This window comes from Cyprinus carpio, chromosome B7 (genome assembly GCF_018340385.1).
Source record: "Cyprinus carpio isolate SPL01 chromosome B7, ASM1834038v1, whole genome shotgun sequence".
In the NCBI taxonomy this organism is placed as follows: Eukaryota; Metazoa; Chordata; class Actinopteri; order Cypriniformes; family Cyprinidae; genus Cyprinus; species Cyprinus carpio.
This window is the reverse complement of record NC_056603.1, coordinates 38,704,724-38,729,214: the sequence shown is the minus strand read 5'-3', so window position 1 is coordinate 38,729,214 and position 24,491 is coordinate 38,704,724. Positions and strand designations below refer to the sequence as shown.

At 35.1% G+C, this 24,491-nt stretch overlaps 3 protein-coding genes across 3 annotated transcripts in view; all 3 read right to left on the bottom strand.

The window, feature by feature from the left end:
- LOC109110466 (vesicle amine transport 1-like) overlaps window positions 1-10,492 on the bottom strand; it is a 35,096-nt gene extending 24,604 nt beyond the window's left edge. The window contains exons 1-7 of the mRNA XM_042728562.1: window positions 10,098-10,492; window positions 9,424-9,553; window positions 8,208-8,423; window positions 7,815-7,957; window positions 5,561-5,664; window positions 3,612-3,667; window positions 3,310-3,504 (exon numbers count right to left, since the gene is read on the bottom strand). Of these exons, the coding sequence (XP_042584496.1) occupies window positions 3,310-3,504; window positions 3,612-3,667; window positions 5,561-5,664; window positions 7,815-7,957; window positions 8,208-8,423; window positions 9,424-9,553; window positions 10,098-10,306 (1,053 nt within the window). The 5' untranslated portion in view covers window positions 10,307-10,492. The remainder of the gene's footprint in view (window positions 1-3,309; window positions 3,505-3,611; window positions 3,668-5,560; window positions 5,665-7,814; window positions 7,958-8,207; window positions 8,424-9,423; window positions 9,554-10,097) is intronic.
- Window positions 10,493-12,752: 2,260 nt separating this feature from the next.
- LOC109109926 (bolA-like protein 3) lies at window positions 12,753-14,433 on the bottom strand. Its single transcript, XM_019122946.2, has 4 exons — window positions 14,260-14,433; window positions 13,902-14,031; window positions 13,733-13,821; window positions 12,753-13,246 (listed from the first exon to the last, which is right to left on the bottom strand). The coding sequence occupies exons 1-4, from the start codon at window positions 14,287-14,289 to the stop codon at window positions 13,181-13,183; spliced, it is 315 nt and encodes a 104-aa protein (XP_018978491.1). The 5' UTR covers window positions 14,290-14,433; the 3' UTR covers window positions 12,753-13,180.
- A 2,057-nt stretch (window positions 14,434-16,490) lies between these two features.
- On the bottom strand, window positions 16,491-24,085 carry LOC109110468 (beta,beta-carotene 15,15'-dioxygenase-like). Its single transcript, XM_042728561.1, has 11 exons — window positions 23,930-24,085; window positions 21,697-21,825; window positions 21,465-21,594; window positions 20,959-21,106; window positions 20,346-20,487; window positions 19,023-19,243; window positions 18,654-18,905; window positions 18,363-18,465; window positions 17,376-17,470; window positions 17,102-17,213; window positions 16,491-16,894 (listed from the first exon to the last, which is right to left on the bottom strand). Exons 1-11 carry the CDS (start codon window positions 23,991-23,993, stop codon window positions 16,740-16,742), a joined length of 1,551 nt encoding a protein of 516 aa, XP_042584495.1. The 5' UTR covers window positions 23,994-24,085; the 3' UTR covers window positions 16,491-16,739.
- Between the last annotated feature and the right edge of the window lie 406 nt (window positions 24,086-24,491).

Sequence of the window (24,491 nt, the reverse complement as noted above, 5' to 3'; positions counted from 1 at the left end):
TGTGTGTTCACGGTGTGTGTGTGCCCTTTGATGGGTTAAATGCAGAGCACAAATGCTTAGTATGGGTCACCATACTTGGCTGTATGTCACGTCACTCACTAATTGATGTGTGCTGTAATGAATGATTCTGTATGCAATTAAACCGTGCACAAAATGAGTCCTAATTATTTAGTATATAATAAGAATTTTTTTTTTTGAGAATTTAAGAGTCTCCATATAAAATTGTACATTTGAAAATCTTACAAATTTTAATTTGAACTTTCCTTTTCTAATTAAGTACCCTTATGTATATGCATTAATTTGAATTTCAATTCACTTTATTTGTTCGTTCTTAAATTCTGTTTTAATCAGATTGTAAGTTTCGATTCAATTCTGGATGTTCCTGCTTGTTGGGTAGGCCTACTTATTTTGGACATAACCTTATGTTACTTTTCCATGTTTTTGTGTTATAAAAGAAATATAATATAATATTATATTGTTGTATTAAAACCATACCTGTGATATTTTGACTAAAAACTAATCAAGCCTGTGGTCATCTCTTATAAAATAGTCTTTCCTGAGCAGTCGTGATGCTGCCTCCAGGCTCCTCATAGCACTAAAAACATCTGTCAATGATGCATTCTTGTGCTGACAGCCAGCAATTCCCCCTCAAAAGCCAGGTAGGAAAACACAAGAACTGAATTTGATTATACACACAGAAAGACAACAAATGCAGTAATATCCACAAATTCAAGAGTCTGACACATGCTCTCGGTTGATGCAATCAATCAGTGTGATATAAACAGTGCACTCCACCAGCTGCAGGGAAACATTGGTGAAAATGTGTGAAAGAGTTCAGTGAGAGAGTGAATCACAGCACGCAGAGAGTCATGCAGATGACAGCTATTAAATCTTAGTGTATTATATGAGTTCAGCCTAGCATAACACAATTTCACATGAGGAACAGTATTGTTGTTCAGAATATGTGCTTGGCTATGATTCAGCCACAGTCAATTTAACTGTGAATGTCGATGTTCAAGTATTATTTTGGATATAGTTCTTCTGTGGTCTAAAGTATTATTTCCTCTGATTTTAAATCGTATGTCCTTTTTTATCTTTTATGCAGGATGCTATCTGCAGATGTATTAAGAAAATGTAATCACTAAAACTCAAGACTTATGCTTCCTGTTTTTATATGATAAACATAATGCAAGTGAATCGATCTAATTCCAAAGCAAGACAGGCTTTATTTCTCTGTGGCGAATGACTTGATTTGATTTACTCACCAAAACCTTTTTTTTTTTTTTTTTCTTGCAGTTGGCACTTTGCCGAGTGTTAATTTTGGACCCTGTTAATACTTTAGCGGGTGTTTTTTTCTGGTCAAATAGATATGTTTAAAGTTTTTGAAAGAAGTCTCTTATTCTTAACAAATCTGCATTTATTTGATAAAAATACAGTAAAAACTGTAATATTGTAAAATATTATTAAAATGTAAAACAACTGTTTTCTATTTGAATATATTTTAAAATGTATTCCTGCGATGGCCAAGCTGAATTTTCAGCTTCATTAATCCAGTCTTCAGTGTATCATGATCAAAAATCATTCTAATATACTGATTTGCTGATCAAGAAACATTTTATTATTATTATCATCAATAAAAACAGCTGTGCAGTTAAAATTTTTGTGGAAACTGTGATACATTTTTAGGTTTCTTTGATGAACAGAAAGTTCAAATGAACAGTAGTATAGTATAGTACAGTATTGCAGTGTAGTATACTGTATATGTAAGGAAAAGTGATTTCCAACTGCATAATCTAAGAAGCAAAATGTGCCACTACACCACTCAGGATATCGCAGCATAATATTTTTCATTTTCAACATTAATAATGCAATAATCACTCTATGTGCAATCAATCAACTAGACTTCTGCAATGCAAATGAAACATATATGTTAAACACAGACTGGTTTGGCTGCAGACTGTGCTGCTCTGTTGGGTTTCACAGAGGGAGGTCTGTCTGGCTGTGTAGGAAGAACAGAACGACATAAACCAGCCGTAATCAAAGCAAAAAGATGCACCAGGGCCGGACTGCCCACCTGTCATCTGATGGTCTGAGACAGCAGCTGACTGCATGCAGGAATGGAGGTTGGCACGCGTCTTACTTTTAAAAACCGAACTTTCAAAGGGCTTTAGGGAAATCAATTTTCAGGGATTTAGAGGAGGTAAATTTATTGCTTGACTGGTGACAGAAATCCGAAGTGAAATCACACTTCAGACAAGCCAAGCACTAAGAAAGAGAATCAAACTCTAAATATAAAATGAGTCACTGTGTTGAACTGATCAATGAAATTAAAGTCAACATTGAGTCAAATCTGACTAAATTTCATCACATTAAAATGGAAAATGGGTAGTGAATGGCAATTTGCAGACTTGCGAATATTTTAATATATCTATAGATTTCATAGAGATCCTATCGTATATATTTTTTAACTTTTCATTCCCTGTTTTTTCCAGAGGTTCCATGATCTAAAAACAGCCACAATTTTGTTTTACATTACCAATTTTTATTCTTTCTAAACCTAAGAAATGGTCCATCTTTGTTTCCGCCACTGCACCTTTAAGGCTTCTGTGTAAATGATTGGCTAACTTCGTGTATTGAAAAGAGTAAAAATTGTGATACTAAAAGTACAATATGCACGTAAAGATACACTACCGGTCAAAAATTTGTAATATTTCTTGTTCACAAGGCTGTATTTATTTTAACTCTGTAATATGTTAAAATACTTTTACATTTTTTATACAATTTTACAGTTTTCAATTTGAATATATTTTAAAATGTAATTTATTCTTGTGATGCAAAGCTGAATTTTCAGCATCATTACTCCAGTCTTCAGTGTCACATGATCCTTCAGAAATCATTCTAATATACTGATTTGGTGTTATTATCAACGTAGGAAACAGTTTTCACTGATTAATATTTTAGTGGGTACCATAATACACCATTTCAAATTTTTGGGTAAGTAAGATTCAAATAAATGCGGTTATATTGTACTGTTTATTCATCAAAAGATTCCTAAAACAGAACATGCAATAAATTTAATAGAAAATTTATTTTTATTTATTATAATTTTTCACAATTGTATTACAGTTTTCCTTTTGTATTTTGGATCAAATAAATGCAGCCAAAGTGAGCATAACACACTCCTATAAAAACATTACAAAATCTTAATTATTCCAAACATCTGACTGGTGAAGTACATGAGTAAGATGAGTTTATACATTTCATAAGTTGGAAGAAAATTAGATTGCTTTTGAAAGCGCTGTCTCTTACCTCCTCGAGTGCCCATAAGGAATCAACAACAGGCTTGATCTTCTTTTGGTCGTAAAGGGAAAGAAGTTTTTGAACCGCTGTTTTGACTTGGTTGCACCCTCCCTGCTTGAAAAGGAGGTTCAGGAGCGAGAATCCGGCTATGACTTTATTCTCTTCATAGAGTTTGATAGGGTTCACCTTCTCAACCTGCCACCACTGTGAGATAAAGAGCAATGTTTTTAACAATAAACTGATCACCAAAACTTCATTATGGTCCAAAACTTAAGATGTTATAGAAGATAGATATTTTAAACTCTACTCACAGATTTAGCAAAACTGAAGAAACTTTTTGTTTCTCCTGTCACCATGTTTGATGAACCTGGAAATATGTTCACAAAGATATATTTTAATACTGTATATATTTTTCAGAAGCCTTTTTAAATGTGATATAAAAAGGTTTGCACATGTGTTTTTTGTTGAGTATCATATTTGATACACCAGACTTCTATGGCTCATATAGGAGAATATGGAGCTCATACTTCAGGAAGAAAAACACTTCAGTTTTATTCAGAGGCCCAAACTGAGCAAAAAAGGGCTGCAGTTGCTGACATTTTTATGGCCAAAAAGTAAGATGAAATTCTGATAGCTTGTAATGTAAATCAATGAGATCTTGCAGACTACTTGCATAAAATGCATTTAACAGTGTAACACTGTGTCTCTGTGAAGCATTCCAAACACTGCACTGTTTGAACATCCCAACAAACCTATTGGTTCAACGTCTATCAAGCTTCAACTTAACCAATGGCAGATGGGCAGTAATCGGAAAACATGTTTAAAAACAATTATCAATTTTGTAGATGCAAGTGGCTCAGAAATTACTCTGTCTATTTTTAATGGACATAGAATCTTAAAAGATACAAAGTAGAGTCTTGGCATATTAAGCAATAAATCATGGCACTATTACAGCAATGCCAAATGGCTCTCTTATTAATAAGCTCCATCCAGAATTATGTTAACTGACTCATTCATTTGGCAGCAATGTGTTCTTAAACCAAAATTTTACATTATCTCTTCTCTGTGGTGTCCCTCCTAATTAAATATTCCTAATGGACCAGAAAGCTAAGGGAATTGAAGTAATTAAAGTTGCAGGCATTATCCTTCAGGAGAATTATGTGATTAACCTTAATTTGCTGTTGGCCACCTAGAATGTGACACCTTGTGACTGCTTTTAAATGAGGGTCAAGAGGTCACACAGGAACCTTTTGGATATTTCCTACTCATGGGGAATGACATCTTACTACATTTTTTCTCTTTCTCTACAATCCATTGCATGATGCAATAGTTGCCAAAGATGAAAGTTCTGTCATCATTGGTCATGTCCACTTGTTGTGTACTTTAAATCTAAAAAAAAAAATATTTTTAAAATACTGTACTTGCAGATATTATAAGACTGATGAAGTATAAGGTCACTTAAGAGTACTTAAAGAGAGTATGCTATGTTTCCTAACACACTTAGTTATGCTTTTAAAAATGCACTTTGCAATAATGTCAAATTAATGTGTAATTTGTAATAATGTCAAATTAAATATACTTTAAATTACAATTTAAATAATTGCTTTTAGAGCTCAAACGGTATGGTTTTTTGGGGGGCCAATGCCGATACCGATATTAGGGAGTAAAAAAACGATACCGATATATCGGCTGATATTCTTTATGTGTAGGCTATATTATAGGCAGTAGGAAGCGTACGCTATTCTGTGTCAACAGCACCACACGGATGCGCTGTTTTCTTTCAAACGCATAAATACACGTAGAAAACATATCCTTGTGGCACGGCTAATACAGAAGAGCGTACACTTCCTGCTACAGTGATGCAGAGAGACACAGAGGAGACGAATTGTTGAATAAAGTCATTATTTTTGTTTTCTTCACCTACAAAAACTATTCACGTCATTTCATAACGTTACCGTTGAACCACTGATGGCAGATGGACTATTTTGATGATGTCTTTCATACTTTTATGAACCCTGACAGTGTATTTTACTTGGCAGTCTATGGGACAGTCACAAGCCTCCCGGTTTTCATCCAAAATAACTTAAATTGTGTTCCGAAGATGAACAAAGCTTTTACAGGTTTGGAACGACATGGGGTTAAGTGATTAATGACAAAATTTTTGGGGTGGAGTAACCCTTTAATGATGACAGAATTTTCATTTTGAAATGTTTCATTAATTTCAGTGTTATGTAAATGCTCTTCATCCGTTTGTACCAACCATACAGGATGTACGTTCCCATGGGCTTGAGCAGAGTTAGGCTTTTTCCTGTGTTCTCTCCACACAAACAGTCCAGTACAATATCTACTCCATCTGGAGATATCCTGCAGGAGAAAAGAGACATCATTAACCATATTACTGCTCTAAGTACTGGTTGCTTGCTTAAATCGGGGTCTTTGAAAATTTGGAATATTAATATTGCCCTAATATTGAATATTTTTTAGTGTCTCAGCTAATAAGGAATGAGAGGTATGTCTTTAGAAACATGGGCTCTAATGCATTCCTGACTTCATGGATCTTGGACCGCCTGCAAGGCTTAACCATTAGGAGGTCTTGTGATGCCTGGGTCCTGCCTATTGTGGAAGAGAGACCAACTTGAGACCAATTTAATTTTGCTTTGCCCCTGATCCTGAGAGGAATGTGGAACCACAGAGGAGAAAAGAGTCCTAATCTCCTCTCTCATACTCAGTTTACATGAATTGGTATAAACATAAACGTACACCAAGATCAAATCCCTTCAATAAAACATATTTTGATAGAGTAACACTAACAGTAGTTATAAACCAAGATAGTAATACGTTGTTGTTGTTTTTTATATTCTAAAAAAACATCAAGAACTACCATTGTAGGTAATACCATGTTGTAGTTGTTTTGTACTTTAGAATTACCAGGGTATTTTTACCATTTATGCTCCATGGTCTTGCTATACATTTTTTTATTTGTATTTATTTGTATTATTTTTTTGTAAGGGAAACCAATAACAAAATCGAATAAATATGCTTTACAAATAAAATCCACCAGTGTGTTGCAGTTGGCTCTAAATGAGTCAGTTGCTGCATATTTTCTGGCTTTGTCTAAACATAAACATGCATTAAAATCAAATCACTTCAATTAAATAGCCTATATATTTTGTTAGAATAACACTAACAAAAAGTACCAAGTGCCATCATTATAGACATAAACCAAGATAATATCATGCTGTAGTTATTGTTTTCTTATTTTAGAATTACCATGATATTTGTGCCATTTCTGCACCATAGTCTTGCTATAAGACTTTTTTTTGTAAGGGAAACTAATAAAAACAGACCAAATATGCTTTACAAATGAGATCCAGGGGAACTGTTTTCTCAAATCACGTTTTCTCAAATTTCTTCCAGTTGGCTTTGAACGAGTCAGTTGCTGCACATCTTCTGGCTTTGTTCAAACATAAACGTGCAGCAAAATCAAATTATTTTAATAAAACATTTATTTTGTTAGAATAAACCTAACAAAACAATCAAGTACTATCAATCTAGGCATATCCAAGATAATAACATGTTGTTGTTGTTTTGTCATTTAGAATTACCATGGTATTTTTAACATTACTGTAGTTTTTTTTTTCACTTTTTTTTTTTAATGATAAAAAGATGCTTTACAAATGAGATTCACCATAGGAATTTTTAGACATTTTTTTTTTAGTCATTTTTTTATTTTTGTAACAATAAAACTAACAAGAAGCATCACTCTTGTATCACTCTAGGCATAAACCAGAATAATATTATATTGTTGTTGTTTTGTATTTTAGAATTACCATAGTATTTTTAGCATTACTCCACCATTATCTTGCTACAATAATTTTTATTTATCTATCTATTTATTGATTTATTTTTGTAAAGGAAACCAGTAAAAAATAAGGTAACACTTTATTTTAAGGTGTCCTTGATACAGGTGCCTACTATTATAACAGCAGCAATAAATTATGCATAATTACATTCAAGTAACACTAACCCCAACCATATAGTAACTAAACGTAGTAAATAATATACTTAAATGTATCACTGTAACAAGGACACCTTAAAATACAGTGTAACCAAAAATAATAGGTCTATATCAAAAGATTCTTCACAAATGAGATTCACCATATGAATTTTTAGACACCAGCCCTTTAATCTGCTACAAAATAATGTTTTCTCATAATTGTTGCGGTTGGCTCTAAATGAGTCAGTTGCTGCACATTTTCTGGCTTTGTGTGGTTGATCAGAAGGACGTACAGGTGCCCCTCCCCATACTACAACACACTACTTTCCCATCTGCTGGGTGTTGCCATGGGGACTGGAGCCACGCAGGTCTAGAGGAAGTACTGGTGACGTCTGCCTTCTCAGACTTGCACTGGCCTCCCAGTATGACTCATTTTTATATTCTCATCATCCAACCAATCCCGCTTCTCCACGCTCATTTACTTTCCTGTAACAACAACAACAGTTTTGGTGCTTACTTCTTAACTTCTGGAACGTAGTCGATGTTTCTGTCAAACACATGAGTGACTGAATGCTTTATGGCTTCGTGCTTGAAGGGCGAGGCGGTCCCAAACACAGTGACGTTCGGGACAGTGGAACAAAGTTGAGCGACTGCTAGACCCTAATATGGAAATAGAGGAGAAAGTCACAGATTTGAACTCATTTTGATCATATTCCACCAAAAGCCAAATAATGAAGCTGTTTAGAGTTTAATTTGCGAAGCTTGGAAAGCTGAATATCAGTATGGGATCAGATTATATGTTTGTGTCCAAATCCCCTTTTTTTTTTAATAAGCTAAAATAAACATTACTTTAATATCTGCGATATCAAAGTTTCTTTACTAAACCTTTCCCTCAAAGCAACAGACTTACCACCGCACCTCCTGCGGAGTGAACTAATACAGACATCCCCTCCCGGAGATTGGCCACTTCAAACAGCATCATGTAGGCAGTCACAAAGTTCATAGAGAAGGCAGCCGCCTCTGAGAATGTCATGTCGTCTGGGATCTTATACACAAAATCCAACGGTGTGCACACCACCTCTGCCCAAGCATTGTAGTTTACAAAGGCCATCACTCTGTCACCTATCTGAAAGGAGGCAAAACATGTCCTTAAAGGAATAGTTCATCCAAAATAAGAAAATGCTTACAATTCACTCAACCTCAGGCATTCAAGATGAGCAGATGAGTTAATTTTTTAATTGAAACAGATTTGGAGAAATTTAGCGTTGCATCACTTGGTCAGCGATGGATCCTCTGCAGTGAATGGGTGCCGTCAGAATGAGAGTCCAAACTGCTGATAAAAACATTGCAAGTAATCCACACGACTCCAGCTCATTAATTATCATCCTATGAAGTGGAAAGCTGTGTGTTTGTAATAAACAAATTCATCATTAAAACACTTTTAATTCCAAATCTTGCTTCCTGCTAAAATACATACATCCTCTATCTATTATATTGCTTTCTCCAGAGAAAAGGCTGTCTCGTCTAATAAAGTGAGGGTAGAAATATGCAAAGATCAAGCAGCGTTTATAAGTATAAACCATCCAAAACAGTTCTTAACAAATGTGAGAGGACAACAGGGGATGGATTTTTTCATTTTCACTGGAGGAATTCTTTTAATGGATTATGGCCTCGATTATTTTGGCCAGAAGCAATAGTTTATGGTTTAAACACTGGATTTTTTCTAAAATAAAAAAACAAACACATATCTTCCTTACAAGTCACAAGCCGTTAGCTCTTGATCCGTATTCATTACTATTACATTATCATTATTGTGATGTTTTTATCAGGTCTCATTCTGATGGAACCCATTCACTGCAATAGATCTACTGGTGATCCAACGAATAAACTCATCTATATCTTGGATGAAACTTTCATATATGGGAGAACTATTCCTTAAAACTCTATAAAGCAAACGCAGTACCATACTGAAAAGACTGATATTGGAAGCATACAAAACCAGGACCTTTTTTTTTTTTTTTTTTTTTTTAAACCAAGCATTTTTATGAAAGCTTAGAAAAGCACTAACTGCTTCTTGAATAAGTACACAACCAAAACATCAGCATTAAAAACATTTCTGCACATACCTCAAAGCCTTTGGTGTTTTCTCCAACACTCTCTACAATCCCAGAACACTCAAATCCAGGCACAAGAGGAGTTTTTGGAGGATTATCAATATTTCCTTGACGCACCATTAGATCAAGAAAGTTCAGCCCACTGTAAAATGAATGTTGACATCAAGATAAATAGCTAATACTTAATTCTAGTTCATTTCAATCATAGATCAGAAAATTTATTTAGTATTTACACGATATTACTAAAGTTTAAATGTCCCAAAAGCAGTCAAGCACATCAAGAACAAACCAGATGAGGATCTGCTAGCAAATATTATTCCTAAATGTGACACAGAACTGTTAAATCTTTTGTTTCTGTAAATTAATAGTCATAAGCCAGCACAGCATATGGTCTGAAATCTCTGCAGTGTATGCCGAGCTCCGCAGAGGAACCAACAAAACGTTTTTTTTTTCTGATGATTTAATTAAAACCGCGTCTAACCTCCAAAACCACCGACATTCATGTCATGAACTGTTTTGAATGCTTATTAAAATGACTGATATGGATATCATGAAGACACCTGTTCTTTCTGCGGCAACATGTTGCTGCTGTTTCCAGTCGCGCGAAGTCTCAGATGTGCCACATCATAGTCATTACGCATGTGGAAAAAGATTAAATAAATGACTATTTAAGATTAAATATTTACCATGCTTTCACGCGAATTTTGACTTCTCCTCTTTGAGGCTCTGGCATTGGTTTCTTGGTGACTTTGAGTTTGTTTAGACCACCAAAGCCCGTCAGCACCACAGCCCGCATTTCTTTTGGATCTACCGCCGCAGAAACGGGATTGTCCGGCTCCTTCTGGTCTATCATCTGCTCGGTCTCTTCAGCAATCTCAGTCCCTTCCTTTGCCATGTCTGAAGATGATGTGAACAGCCCAACGGTCTGCCGAAGCCCTCCCGGAGACTGCGCTCTCTTTTCTGCTGCCGCCGCACCATCCACTAGCGATGTTCGAATCGTGAACGAGTCGTTCTTTAGAACCGTTCATTCGAACCGATTCGCACAACATTTATAAATCACTGGACTTTTAGAATGTACGAGACTTTTTCGAAATAATATAGCCCCTCCAAAAAATATAGCCCCTCCAAAAAAAAAAAAAAAAAAAAAAAAATTATCCTAAATATAATATTTTCTTTAAAAAATCTATATATAGATATATATATATATATATATATTATATATATATATATATATATATTGTTGGACTTCTTGTACACATTTATTCGGAAATGCAAATATAAACAACAAAATTAAACATAAATACATAAACGCAAATACAAACCCAAATATTTAACTCAATATAACTTAAAGATATACGCCCAAAGTAAATTTATATCTTTCCCAGATATCTAACACTTGACGGGGAAATGTAGCACCTTTAAGCAAACTTTGAGTGAGTCGCAAATATAGACAAAGGGAATGGGCACACCGATTGAAACGAAGTTTATTGTAGAAAATAAATTGAAACATTTAATTTTCAATACGTTATATCCACATTATCATGAAGATTAAATCAACAGATATATACATCTAGTAAAATCTAATTCAAAATGTACACATTGTTGCATTTAGACACTGCAGACACACAGTGTCGTCAAATCGCAATGATAAACCGCAATATTTAACTTAAGGAAACTAGATACCTACCTGGAGATATTTACGTTCGTATGATATACGCCCAAAGTTGGACTTCTGGTCTGGCATAAGGGGTTCTTGGCAACCGGCTTGTTTCCAGCGGGGAATTGGCAGACAGGTCGATGGTGCCATAATATCTGTCGTTTTAAACTGGTAGCCCACTTAAACATTCTGAACCACTTAAACGATTGTCCGAAACAAAAAAAACCCAAAATAACCTAAAACAACTCTCCTAACCAAACTATTCGCTAATGAATCTGATTGAATGCTTTTATCCACACTGGAAAGCAGAACATCATGTGTCACATACGGTACCCAAACAAGCTACAATACCGTAAAACTCATAATAGCCTACATAAGAAACTAATGCAAAAATACTTGAGAAGATGAAAAAATCATAAAGTACTGTAGTTCTGTAGTCCACTTGGAATAATTTTTAAAAAGCATGGCATCTCCTATCATTTGTATGCTGATGATTGTCAAATGTATATGCCAATCAGAAAGCATGAAGGCAGCCCCCTGACACCCCTTCTTGAATGTTTAAAGGAAGTCAAAGCGTGGTTGGCCCAAAAATTTTTAAAACTAAATGAGAGTAAAACAGAGATTATCCAGTTTGGCCCCATTTACCCCATGATAGATTTGGGCTCCCTCAATGATTTTGTGCATCCTGTTGTAACTAACCTTGGGGTAAAAATAGACAGTGATTTTAAACTAAACAAACAAATAAATGCAGTAGTGAAATCTAGTTTTATCCACCCCCTCCATCCAAACAAAAACAAACCATTTTCTTTCAACTAACCTTTTAACAGGAACAGTTTTGAACAAGTAACACATGCCTTTATTTCTTCTCGTTTAGACTACTGTAATGCAATTTATATTGGTATAAATCAAAACGCACTTTCACGCTTACAGTTAGCCCAAAATTCTGCAGCACGTCTTTTAACAGGAACCAAAAAGCGCACTCATATAACTCCAATTCTTGTTTCATTGCACTGGCTTCCTGTTCGTTTTAGAATTGATTTTAAGATTTTATTGTTTGTTTTTAAAGCTGTGAATGGACTGGCCCCAACATATATCTCGGACCTCATCCAAATTTATATGCCAGCGCGGACACTGAGGTCAGAGGGCCAGCTACAGCTTGCAGTCCCTAAGTCAAGACTTAAAACTCGGGGGGACAGGGCTTTTTCTGTGGTTGGACCTAAACTATGGAACGCTCTGCCCCTCCAAGTCCGAACTGCCCCTACAGTTGAGTGTTTTAAGGCTCGTCTAAAGTCTCATTTTTATTCTTTGGCTTTTAACTGCGTGTGAGTTCTGTGGTCCTTTTGTGGTATTTATTATTTGTATTTTTTGTATTCTATATATTTTAATTGCTTTGTATGTTCTGAGTCTTTTGTGCAGCACTTTGGAAACTTTGTGTTTGTAAAATGTGCTATAGAAATAAAGTGGACTGGATTGGATTAGTTCTCTATTATTTAGTCACTGGCAATACGATTCAAAATACGACTGTTAAAATGCTCATTGACATCTAGTGGTGAAAATGGTTTCTGTAGAACCTACCCATGCATTTGGTCATTTAATAAATACAAGCACTGAAGACATTACATATTAAATAATAATCTGGTTTGCTTGTCCTAGAATACAATCAATCTTCTGCCACACAAGGGGAAAGGATGTGATATAATTTAATGGATCAACAGACCTAATGACAGAACAGAAAATAAATCAGACAATGCTACTTCAAGTGTGATCGTACACAAACAACGGGATCAAAAAACTACTGAACAGTGACCGAAGATTCAACCCATGCACATGCCTTGCACACTCTCATTTACATTCTCCTTTCACACTCTAATTCACAGGCACGAAATTAAAAATATGACAGTCTTTTATTTTGTGCGTATTACAGCATTCGTGAGCCATAGCTATATTTCCATAACTGTACATTGCTTATTCATAACATCTGTAAATTACTCCTCTGCCACTGTTATAACTCTGCATAATTTACTTTATATAGAGAGACAGACTGAGGCGTGTGATATGATACGGTAGTGAGACGTCAGACTGACGTGATGTGAGAATGACGCCGAGCAGTTCCTACTTTCTAGGAACGTCAGTGAATATGCGTAGACCGTGCATGGCTTTAATCTCATCTTTGAGAGCCTGTTGAACAACAAACCACAGATTATGATTTACACTGAATACTATTTTAACGACATGTATTGTGTTCTCATAACTTATGCAATAACTACAGGAATAAATTAACCAGACGAATGATAAAATGAGACTAGCGGCCTGTTACACAAAGCTGCTTAGAGTTGACAAAACCAAACAAACAAATCCAATCCAGTTCAGATCAGGTTCGATCCAGAGTTTATGCAATTCTCTCCTCTGTTGAAGGCTAAGAGAGTTTGAATGCATTTGAGAAGGTAAATTAATTAAAATATGAGACTATATTAATGCGAATCAACTGAATTAACTGAATTTTTATAGCTTAAAACATGTAAGATTAGCCATTTGAAATGTTTCCTATATTCTAAAGCTTTCAGCTGTTCACCACATGACCATTTAAGTGATAAAAAAAAAACTAATAGAAGTAGTAGAGCACTATTATACTGAACATAATACTAGATTTCAGATTTGATTTACCTGATTGACTAACTGGTGCTGTTGCACTATTCTCTTTCCTCTAAATTCATCGGACTCGATGTGTATTTCGTACATTGCACCGCAGCCTCCTGAAACGGACGCACAAACATTACAGCACACTGTTTAAACACAAGTCAGATCTTCAGCTTCATTCGGAGTCTGGACTGACCTGATATATCCACAACCTTGAGCGATGAAGCGCGAGGAAACTTCTCCTGCAGCACTCGCGTGAGTCGCGTCTCTCCGTCGGTCAGACTGGACGCAGAGCGCGCGATCAGACTTCTACACAACACTTGAGGCTGAACACACACAGAGAGAGAGAGACACATGTCAGCTGAATGTAAGCATGATTTTACAATGTGACAGTATGCCTGCCTGGTATTTGACAAGGTGACAGAGCAACTTTACGCTCGCTGCGGTCCATTCACAAACAACGCTGTCACGTTAGCGCGTGCAACTGTCATTTTGAGCAAACGCAGGCAAAACACACGCGCTGAGATAAAGAAAGAGAAGATTCAAACATTTACGTTGCGTCTGATGGCTCTGAGCACAGACATTTTGGTGCAGAGGCAGTTCGTCAGTTCTTCAAGATATAATGAAAATATTAAACTGAAAATAGACTTGACAAAGTCATGTCCCGTTTAATTCCAGCGCCTGTCTCAGGAATATGTCGTCACCACCTTCAGGAACACGTTTCCGGCGCCCCCTGGTGATCAATCGAGAGTAGTGGAGGTTTCATTTGAATAGTCCTTTTGATTCGAATCTTTGGAGTCGGTTCTCTAAAAAGATTCATACCGGCTCGTTCAGGAAGGTGTCTGTCCAGATTTCATAGTACAGTTTCAGTGATGAAAATGTAATTGAAATCTCAATTGTTATTATATATGCATTTAATAACAGGCCATAATCTTGCTGTTTCGCATTCTTCAAAGCATTTTATGTTCAACAACTTGAGGGTGAGTAAACGATGACAGAATTTTCTTTGAAATCGCACTTGTTTTTATCTAAGAATTAAATAAGGGGGGTAGAACATTTTTGTGTTTTGTTTTTAGTTCATTTTTGTTGCGGGTCATATAAGGTTATTAGGATTAATAATAATAATCATAATAAGGCCTATGATGTAGGGATGTAACGATTAACCGTGAGCAGGGACGTTGCACAAGATCCCGGGCCCTATGCACAGGCAGTCCTGATGGGCCCCCATGAAAATATCCAGGTAAAATAAAATATATTCCAGACTTTTCAAGGGCCCTCTCTTCCTTTGGGCCCTGGTAATCAGTACTGGTTTTACCCCCAGACCGACGCCCCTGACCGTGAGCCGGTTGAAAATCAATTAAAAATATGTGACGATTCAAATCAGTTGAGATGCTAAATAAATCGCGATTCATTTAGGGGTAGGAGTTTATATGAGGGGAACTTACTGTCTTTAGAAGAGTTTAGATGGTATTTTTTCTTTTCATCTTGCCTCTGTATAATGCATATTAAAGTTCATAAGTGCAGCACTGCTTTGTTTACAGCAGAAACCAAGGAAATGCTTTAAGCACCACCTGCTGGCAGAAAGTGAATCTGCATCTCATTCAACTCATCCTCTGTTTCATGCAGATGTTTTTATGTATAGTTTAAAAAACTGAAGTCAAACCATTCTGTTTTTGCTTCAGAATTTCTAGATTATACAGTCTAATTTAGATTAAAAACTGCTTGTGTTGTATGTATGCAGCATCTTTGTTTGGATCATGATTAAAATGCAGTGGTTGCCTCTAATTTTAAATGGAAAGAGCACAGACAAAGCCTTATTTTGTTTATATGAAGAGATTTATTTTATTTGTGTTACTTATTTATTTGATTTGGGACTTGTTTTAAAATTTCTATTTAGTTTTGTTATTTACATTTACATTCTGTTTAAATTTTGTCATTTAGCAGATTCTTTTATCCAAAGCGACTTATAAATGAGGACTACAGAAGCAATCAAAACCAACAAAAGAGCAATAATATGCAAGTGCTATATTAGTATATTATTATATTCACAAATAAATTTAAAAAATAAATTCAAAACAATAATAAAAAGAAACAAAAAAAATACAAATTTAATTAAAAATCATTCTTAAAAAAAAAATAAATAAAAAATCATAAATAAATAGTGAATCGAATCATGAGTTGAGTGAATCGTTACATCCCTAATCGTGCGTAATCCTAAACTGGTTTTAATGCACTTCACCAAAAATCACACTATAATAAAAATAGTAAAAAGTAACTAAACAGATCAAGACAGTATTATAGTATGACAAATATTTTAAAAACTTCACAAAATTAAAACAGGAATTTCATGTGAGGCCATGATTTTTTCAAGTCCATACACTGGTTTTGTTTCATAGATACAATCATAGTATTATTATAAATGCAGAAATTAGTAATAAGTAGGCAAACTCATACTTTTGACTAGTTGCATACATAATTCATTAACAAAAGAATTACTTTTTTTTCTTTCATTTGTGCCGATATTAATAGCTCAATAACAGATGACTTGAAGCCAACAATAAAGCGCAGTAACTTTATACTGAAAAGATGCAGCCTTTAAAAAAAATGTATTTTGAATGTACAGTATTTTAAATGCACTGGCTATATAGTACTATACTATACTAACACTGGCTCGAACTATAATGACAGAAATAACTTCACTTTATGATTTCTGAATGCAAGCAAAAAAATATAGTTCACGTTTCTGTTTGATATAACTAAATGCAATTAATGACCTTTCAAACAGTTACAGTTTATACAAGTACATATTTTATTTCCAAACAAGAAATCAGAATCATGTTTAGAAACATCTTCATGGCTCGGGGGTTGTCCTGATTTTTTCTTTCGGCTAACAGCTGTATACAGTCAGTCATAAAACACAACTTCATACAATATGTCTTTGACAACTTTGTAACTAGATTATCAAAATCCCAACATTTACAGGAGATTCTCAATCCCTGTTATTATGCCTATGCAGCTGGCAGACATCAAACTCTTAACTGCTGTCTGGTATGAAGTAGCCATGCATGTCCATGTGAAAATCTACATCTATACATGCCCGGGCAACCTCTTTGAAAGACTTGCCATCAAGCACCAGTAGAAAGCCACCCTGCGCTGGTTTGGCGTTAATGATACTAGTCAGCACTACACCTAAAAATTGAGAAAAGAGACAGCAAACAGTTTAGTGTTAAGACAAGTTAAGTTAAAAATGTATAAAAGCATAAAATGAAAATTAAATGCCAGTCAATGTAATTTACACATCATTTTTTTCCTGATGATGTGATCCAGCTGAATGTGACTGTTTTGGTCAAAAGCACAAATGTCACACAAATTATTTATTATGAAAGAGTAAATTACCATCATCTTCTTCAACTGCGTCAGGCCTGGGAATGAAAACAGGCTCGGAGGCAAAACCGTCTCCTCCAGTCCACTCAATCTGCTGCTTTGTCTCAGCATCAAACTTCACAATCTGTAAAAAAAAAAAAAAAAAAATTGCGAGGGCTCACAAAAACTGGTAGAAAATGCCACTAACACTGAAGCCAAGGTCATGGCTTTGATTCTTATGGAATGTATTTGCCCTGAAATTTTGCCAAATTCATAAATGTACTGTAAAAATGAAAATGGTCAATACCTTTTTAGCCACCGGGGATATGTCCACACAACACATATAAGAATATCTGTACTTCTTTCCATTGAAATTGTAATTAATTCTTGGAAGTTCCACACCTACAGTAAATTAAATAAAATTACTTTAGAGGTTAAGAGAGCCTAAGTATTAAAAATAATAAATGTAATTTTATATATATATATATATATATATATATATATATTATATTATATATATTAATATATATAATAAATGTAATTATATATATATATATATATATATATATATACACACACACAAACACTTGGTTTCCATGTTTTATGGGGACATTCCAAATGCATAATGATTTTTATACTGTACAAACTGTATTTCTCTATCCCCTCACACAAAACTTTTAGATTTTTTAAATACTTCATTCTGTATGATTTATAAGCTTGTTTCCTCATAGGGACCAAAATATATCCCCACAAGTGCAAAATTAACTGGTATTACTATCCTTGTTGGGACATTTGTTCCCTATAATATAGGGAATACCAGGACCACACACACACACGCTTAACAAAAAAGTAAACAACTCACTCACTTGGATATCACCGCTTTATATCACAACACATTTAAACTTAAAATGACTTGAAATCATGATCTGTGTGGGTTTTTTTTTTTACTTTGCAATAAGCTTAGTGAAATTAATGGTTTGTGACCATCATGACACTTGGAGTGTTCACCAAATTGAGGACTAATCGTGTTAAAATAATGAAAATAAGATGACTATTACAAAGAACAGCTGTTTGTATGAGAGATTTCAGTACATTTTGCCCCCACTAAGTTTATTTTACGCATTACCTTACATAATAAATAAGGAAATTAGTAGTTAAAACCTACGGTATCAAAGAAAAAACACATGGATGTGAGTGTGACTGAGGCCTACACACACAGAGAGAGAGAGAGAGAGAGAGAGAGGGAGAGAGAGAGAGAGAGAGGAATTAAGCCTCCCCATTGTCATTGGCTTACCATCACAGAGAACCTCGCCCTGACACAGAACTTTTCCATCTTTCTCCTTCACAGCACTTGCTGTTGTGTATTTAAGTTTGACCAGATCTTCACCTGTCTCACCCTGGGTGTGAAAGAAAAAAATAAAAATAAACCATCTGTTTACTGTCTATGATCAGATGCTTTGAAAAGACGTAAAAAGAAGATTTCTATTGATGGTGTTATTTGCACAGCAGCTAAAGGTTTCAAGGTTTTGAAACAAAACCAACCAGATTCAGTGCTGCCTTGCAAAAACTGAACAACATAACATACCATGTCGTTAAGGGGCAACACAAATCTTTTGCACTTTGGCTTGCAGTACGTAGTATCTGCTCCCATCTGCTCCTTCAACTTGTCCAGGTAAAACATTTCATACAAGCTGTTGTCATCATAGCAGATCACATCAAAAACAACATGGCCATCATCTTCAAAGGCATTGACTTGATGGAAGACAGCCATCGCACCCGTGTAGAATTTGATCCCTACTTCCTTCTTTGTCTTTCGGTCAATAAGATGAATCAGGGTCTGATGAGCATAAGCGATGAAAGAATGGTTCAGATAGGTGAGGTAAGCTGTAACACTGTCCAGCTGACAGACACATGTCTAGACTACACTCAGAGATCTGAAAGAGTTCATTCTTACGCTGTCTTCAGGGTGGAATTTCATGCAGCTGGCCCAGCTGACCCTCCTCAGATAGGCTGTGGCCATTTTGAGGATATCCAGCTTTAGGGGCTGCTCAATAAATACGAAGTAGTTGTCAGTCATGCCAAAGCTGTGGTAATAACTGGGCGTGAGGAGGGAACGGCAGGGCACGGTGCACACGACCTCAGCACTTTTCAACGGTGGAGACCCGTCTGACCTACCTGATTTAAAAAAAAAAAATAATAATTGTTGCGGGTTAGTAGTTCTTGGCAAGTCATGTAATTAGTGAGGAAAGACACTGAGCTTACTCACACTCAGGCAATCCAAGATGTAGAGGAGTTTGTTTCTCCATTAGAACATATTTGGAGAAATTTAGCACTTCATCACTTGCTCACTAATGGATCCTTTGCAGTGAATGGGTGCCGTCAAAATGAGAGTCCAAACAGCTGATAAAAACATCACAATAATCCACACCACTCCAGTCCATCAGTTAACATCTTGTGAAGTGAAAAGCTGTTTGTTAGAGACAAATCAATCCTTAAGGCATTTTTAATTTCAAACTACCACTTCTGGCAAAAATACGAGTCCATAATCCATAATTACACTTCGTCCAGCGAAAAAATCCACAATCTCACATCAAAATCCACCAACATATTTGTTTAGAAATGTTTGAATGTTTTCAATTGTAAATGAAGCATGATCTGTGCACACATCTCTCCTGATACAGATAAGATGACTTTTTCTACTGCAGAAATCAATATTATGGATAGAGGACGCATATTTTACCCTGGAAGCAACATTTTAAAGTTACAAATCCGTCTTAATGATGAAATAGTTTTCTGCAAACATGCAGTTTTTCGCTACACAAGACATTAATTGATGGACTGTAGTCCTTGACTGGATTGTACTATTCTGATGTTTTTATCAGCTGTTTGATATCTAAATCTCACCAAAACCACTCACATCAAAAAACAAACTCATCAACAACTTATGTAATGCTACATTTCTCCAAACCTGTTTTGATCAGGAAACAAACTCATCTACATTTTTAATAGCCTATAATTTACAGCAAATATTAATTTTTGGGTTAACTATCACTTATATCAGGTGTTCTAGTTTTTATCATGTTACTATGCATTTGTTATAGTGTTATTGGTGGTTGCTTAGTGGTTCATCAAGTCAAAATAACTACTCTCAAGTCTCTATGAACGGTGCAATCTGAGCCAAGTATATTACTTATATAATACTTGAGGTTACGGATTTGAACAAAGATGAGAAAAAGTAAGGTGCACCATGAAACCGAAATTATGACAGCACACTTACTTCCTCCTGGAACCTTGAACAACAAGTATTTGGTTTTGCCCTTCTCTGCAATGCATGTTCCCATACTGTAGCTATTTCCTTCTGTATCATAATGCGTATGTGATGCCACAATATTTGCAGGAAGGTATTTCAGGTAGTCCACTTGAGTGAATAAAGCCACAGCAATATTCTTTGAGAACATGTAAATATGAAGAACATTTCAATCATGACAGCTCTCAGAAAAGTTTTTACATGTTTGTAGACAATGTTAATGTATTTGGTCTTGGCGGAATAAATCTGCTATACAAGCTGCTGCTGTAAGGATTTGTTAAATCAAATATACGTAGACAAGCTGCTGTGAGCATGCAAGATTTGCTGTTGCTGCATAAACAGGCATACATAAATCCTGTAGCAAATCTAGACAAGTGGAGCTGGGGGAGGTGGGGGATTTCAGAGGAATGAGCTTACAGCAAACACTGAACCAGATTATTTAAATGATGATCCAACAATTTCATTTGCAGCAGAATCACCAGAGGCCAATCAGTTTGTGCCATGTACTAAATGATAGCAGATTGCATGTAAAGGGCATAAAAGTCAGCACCATCTAGAGTTCCATGACTGCATTTTTTTTTACCTTGTCTTGAGTGTCTAAAGTGATGGGGTCAATTTTACGAATATAATTGGTTTCAGATGTCGCATGGTAGTCATTGCCATATTTGATTATATTATTGGCACAGTTGTCAGTGAAGTCCGGGATGGTGTGGCTGAGGAAGGTGATCACTCTGAAAAGAGAGTTAAAAAGAACATTTAGAAATATTTAACATCTGATGAACTGTTTTATATGAAAAGAATACTAAACTCTATACTCTATTCTTAGTCACTAGTTGAATTTTAGCTGTTTGTCTCAGGAGTTAACAGGTTTTTATAAATCTCAATTTTCGGGTACATAGGTTAGTTTCAATAAAAATGAAAAGGTAAAGGTCAAATACTCTTATTGATACCTAGTAGCATGCTATAAAGGATAAAATCTTAAACAAAATAACTGAGGTGAGATTTCTTCTCATTAAGTTGATGCATTTCTGCTTTTCATTGAGGAGTTTTCTTTCTGAATTGACTGAATCAGTCAGTAAGGTTACTTACTTGGAGAATATATTTTTGCATGGGTCTGGGTATGCCATTGTCCCCATCTCTGACACCACTATTCTGTTGGCCTGCGTGTTGGAGTTGTAGGTGTCACCTCGAAGATATTTGCTTCTATATGTCACCTCTCCTGAAAATGAAACAATAATCAATATATTCATATGGAGCACAGAGGTAACGTAACCCTCATGATGGTAGAAATGCACACAGAATGCTGAGAGACATTAAATACCTTTTTTAATAGTGAAACTGTGCAAAAGTGCCATTCCATCAAACCAGTGGTTGTATCTTGTCTCTCCCAAAGAGAAGAGGCCGGGTCCATTGCGTATAAGCGTGCCCTGCAGCCATTCAGGAATCAAGCCTGCAGAGACAACGAAACATGGGGCAGTTTGTTATAATTAACTGCTTATGTCCACTTCTCTGTCCAAACCATTTGCTATCACAAAGTGAAAACTGCTACAGATCTACATGAGCACTAGAATCATAAATAAAGATACCCCTTAAGGCACTTAAAACTATTTATTTCTCTATTTTCTGTAATTTACACTTCTGCTCTACTTGGTTTATTTTTTAAATTCAGTATCATGATGACACATTGTCAGCTTTTGTATTTTTCCTATTTTGTAAGCGACTCTGAATAAAAGCATCTGCTAAATGAGTAAATGCAAGTACAGATTAAACAGAGTGAAATTCAAGCACTTTTCCAGTACTTTCAAGCAGTAGCAGCCAGTGCTTTTCAAGGGTGGGAAAGCGGTTTATATTAAACTATAAAATTACTGTACATTTACTTATATTGTTGCATAAAGCAGTTTCTGTCTAGTGTATAAGCAGCACACATTTTTAATTCAAATGAATCATTGATTTTTTTTTTAAATCACTACTTTTTTTTAAATCACTACTGTATTATTTTGGCTGGTTTTGTTTAATAAAAAGTAATTAAATACAAAGAGATTATGATGTGAATGTCAAAAAAAATGAAAAATGTGGCTTTTGGTCACCATGGAAATGACAGGCCAGGTTTCGGTACGATGATAAGTGTTCTAGTATGGATTTTTAACGTATACACATCAACCTATTTCACAACGCAAATATTTGTCCTAAGTAAATGAGTTATTACTGAAGATTATACCGTGTCTGGGTTACCTTTATAGTGACCGTGGAGAGTTTTTTTCACGTGTACTTCATACGTTATTTGTGCTGGCATTGATTCCAAAGTCTCTTTAAGGGTATTCTATAGTCTTTGTTGATTCAGTGCCATGAGAGCACTGATCTATATACCATTAGTTCTCAATTCCAGTCTGACTCAATTTTTGTTGCTTTAATCATGCTAACTGGATATTCTAAGCAGCAAAAACATTTAAAAAAAAATGCATTTTCATGAAAGATATTGAAAATAATTGTACATTTCAAACCTTGAAAACATAACTGTTAAAATCAAGCACTTTCCAATCTTTCACAACTCTGCATGAACCCTAGAGGAAGTACAGTGAAAACTACCAATTGTATCATGTCTGTGATTACTTTTATTTAATAGATGACAGAGAACTGCATCTAATTATACAGTGTTTTCAGGTATTCTTATTCTCATTCTCTTTAAAGTATTATTTCCTTTGGACTAAACATGGTAATATAAATTTAGATAATATATATATATATATATATATATATTTTTTTTTTTTTTTTTTCTTTTTTTTTTTTTTTTTTTTTTTTCACGTCAGGTTTATTATATGCAATGAATGTATTTAATCACTGAGAATTGTTAATAATTATTATTATTATTTTTTTAATTTAAGAGAAAAGTTACAGTTGCAGAACATTAATTCATGACAATTTTATGCTTTCAGAAACGTCATGTGTATTTACTTTCGGAAAATCGTCTGTCGTGTTGTTGTTTTTGTTAGTCCTGTAATTTCCGATATTATAGTTTTACTGAAGGGACTTTGGTTTTACAATGCGAAGTGATATGGAACTGTGATGCGGTCAAGAGAGCTGCCTGGAACTACGTTCACCGTGTGTTTCCCAGAAAATAATTGCACGCCTCAAAACGCTCGTCAGCCAATCAGATTCAAGCATTCAACGACCCAGTAGTATAAATTTGTTTACTTTGTGACAAAGTTTCTTTTAAAACGCTGTAGGTATTTGACATGTGAGCTACACAGAACGTTAACAACAGTGATCTACTTAATAAAAGACACCAAATAATGCAATATATTAAAAAAAAGAGTGGTTGTGGTAAATTTTGTAGCTATACTTTACAGAGATATATGCTGAACATATTTGTGAATGGCGTAGCCTATTTACAATATCAGTGTTTTACTAAAACCCTCTGCCTCTCGTGAGAAATACAATAAAACACGGAAAAGTGCAAATTAAGAAAATGTGTGTTTCAAGTTTTTTAGTAGACTACTCGGTTTATAAACAGACGGCAGTGATTCAATACAGGCAACGTATTTTTCTCCTCCTACCTTTAACTTCAGCTCTGATGGGCTCCGGATGTTCCTCCTTGTTTTTACTGTAGTCGTACTGCATCTTCCCAAAGTTTCTCCGAAGAAGTGACGGTCAGTGCTCCAACACACACTGTCTATAAAGCCTCCAGGAAGATGAAGACTCCGCCTCTCATTTCAGAACTGAGAGTCTCATGTTTACAATGTGTGCTAACCAGAATTCTTATCTCCTCGTTTGGGGTTATGATTGTTTGTCAAATGTAAACAGTTGCAAATTGTATTTATCTAATTATAGAGACTTCAGATATAAGCAGCAGGTCAGTGTGACCTTCTGTAAAAAAAAAAAAAAAAAAAAAAAAAAAAACTGTATACCAATAGCAAACCGTTTTAACTTTTGTGCATGTTTTTGTGCTGTGGGGTCTGTTTTATTTTAGATAATTCTGAAGACAAAAGTCAGCAGTCATATGGAGGGTTCCCATGTTAAGATCACATGACTAACTTTACTGACTTGGTCTCAGTAACCTTCCTCTTATCAATATTTTTGTTACATAAAATAATTAATGGCAGTGAATAGCATTTTTAC

Bases quoted from the DNA above. Each gene is read 5' to 3' on its own strand.
- LOC109109926 (XM_019122946.2), bottom strand. From the start codon at position 14,289: ATGTCTGTGCTCAGAGCCATCAGACGCAAC. The intron at 13,822-13,901 runs GTCAGTCCAGAC...CGTCCGTTTCAG, and splicing joins CAAGGTTGTGGATATATCAG to GAGGCTGCGGTGCAATGTAC. The intron at 13,247-13,732 runs GTAAATCAAATC...GTTGTTCAACAG, and splicing joins AGCACCAGTTAGTCAATCAG to GCTCTCAAAGATGAGATTAA.
- LOC109110468 (XM_042728561.1), bottom strand. From the start codon at position 23,993: ATGCAGTACGACTACAGTAAAAACAAGGAGGAACATCCGGAGCCCATC. The intron at 21,595-21,696 runs GTATTTAATGTC...TTTCATTTTCAG, and splicing joins CAGTTTCACTATTAAAAAAG to GAGAGGTGACATATAGAAGC. The intron at 20,488-20,958 runs GTAAAAAAAAAT...TTATTCACTCAA, and splicing joins CTTTAGACACTCAAGACAAG to GTGGACTACCTGAAATACCT.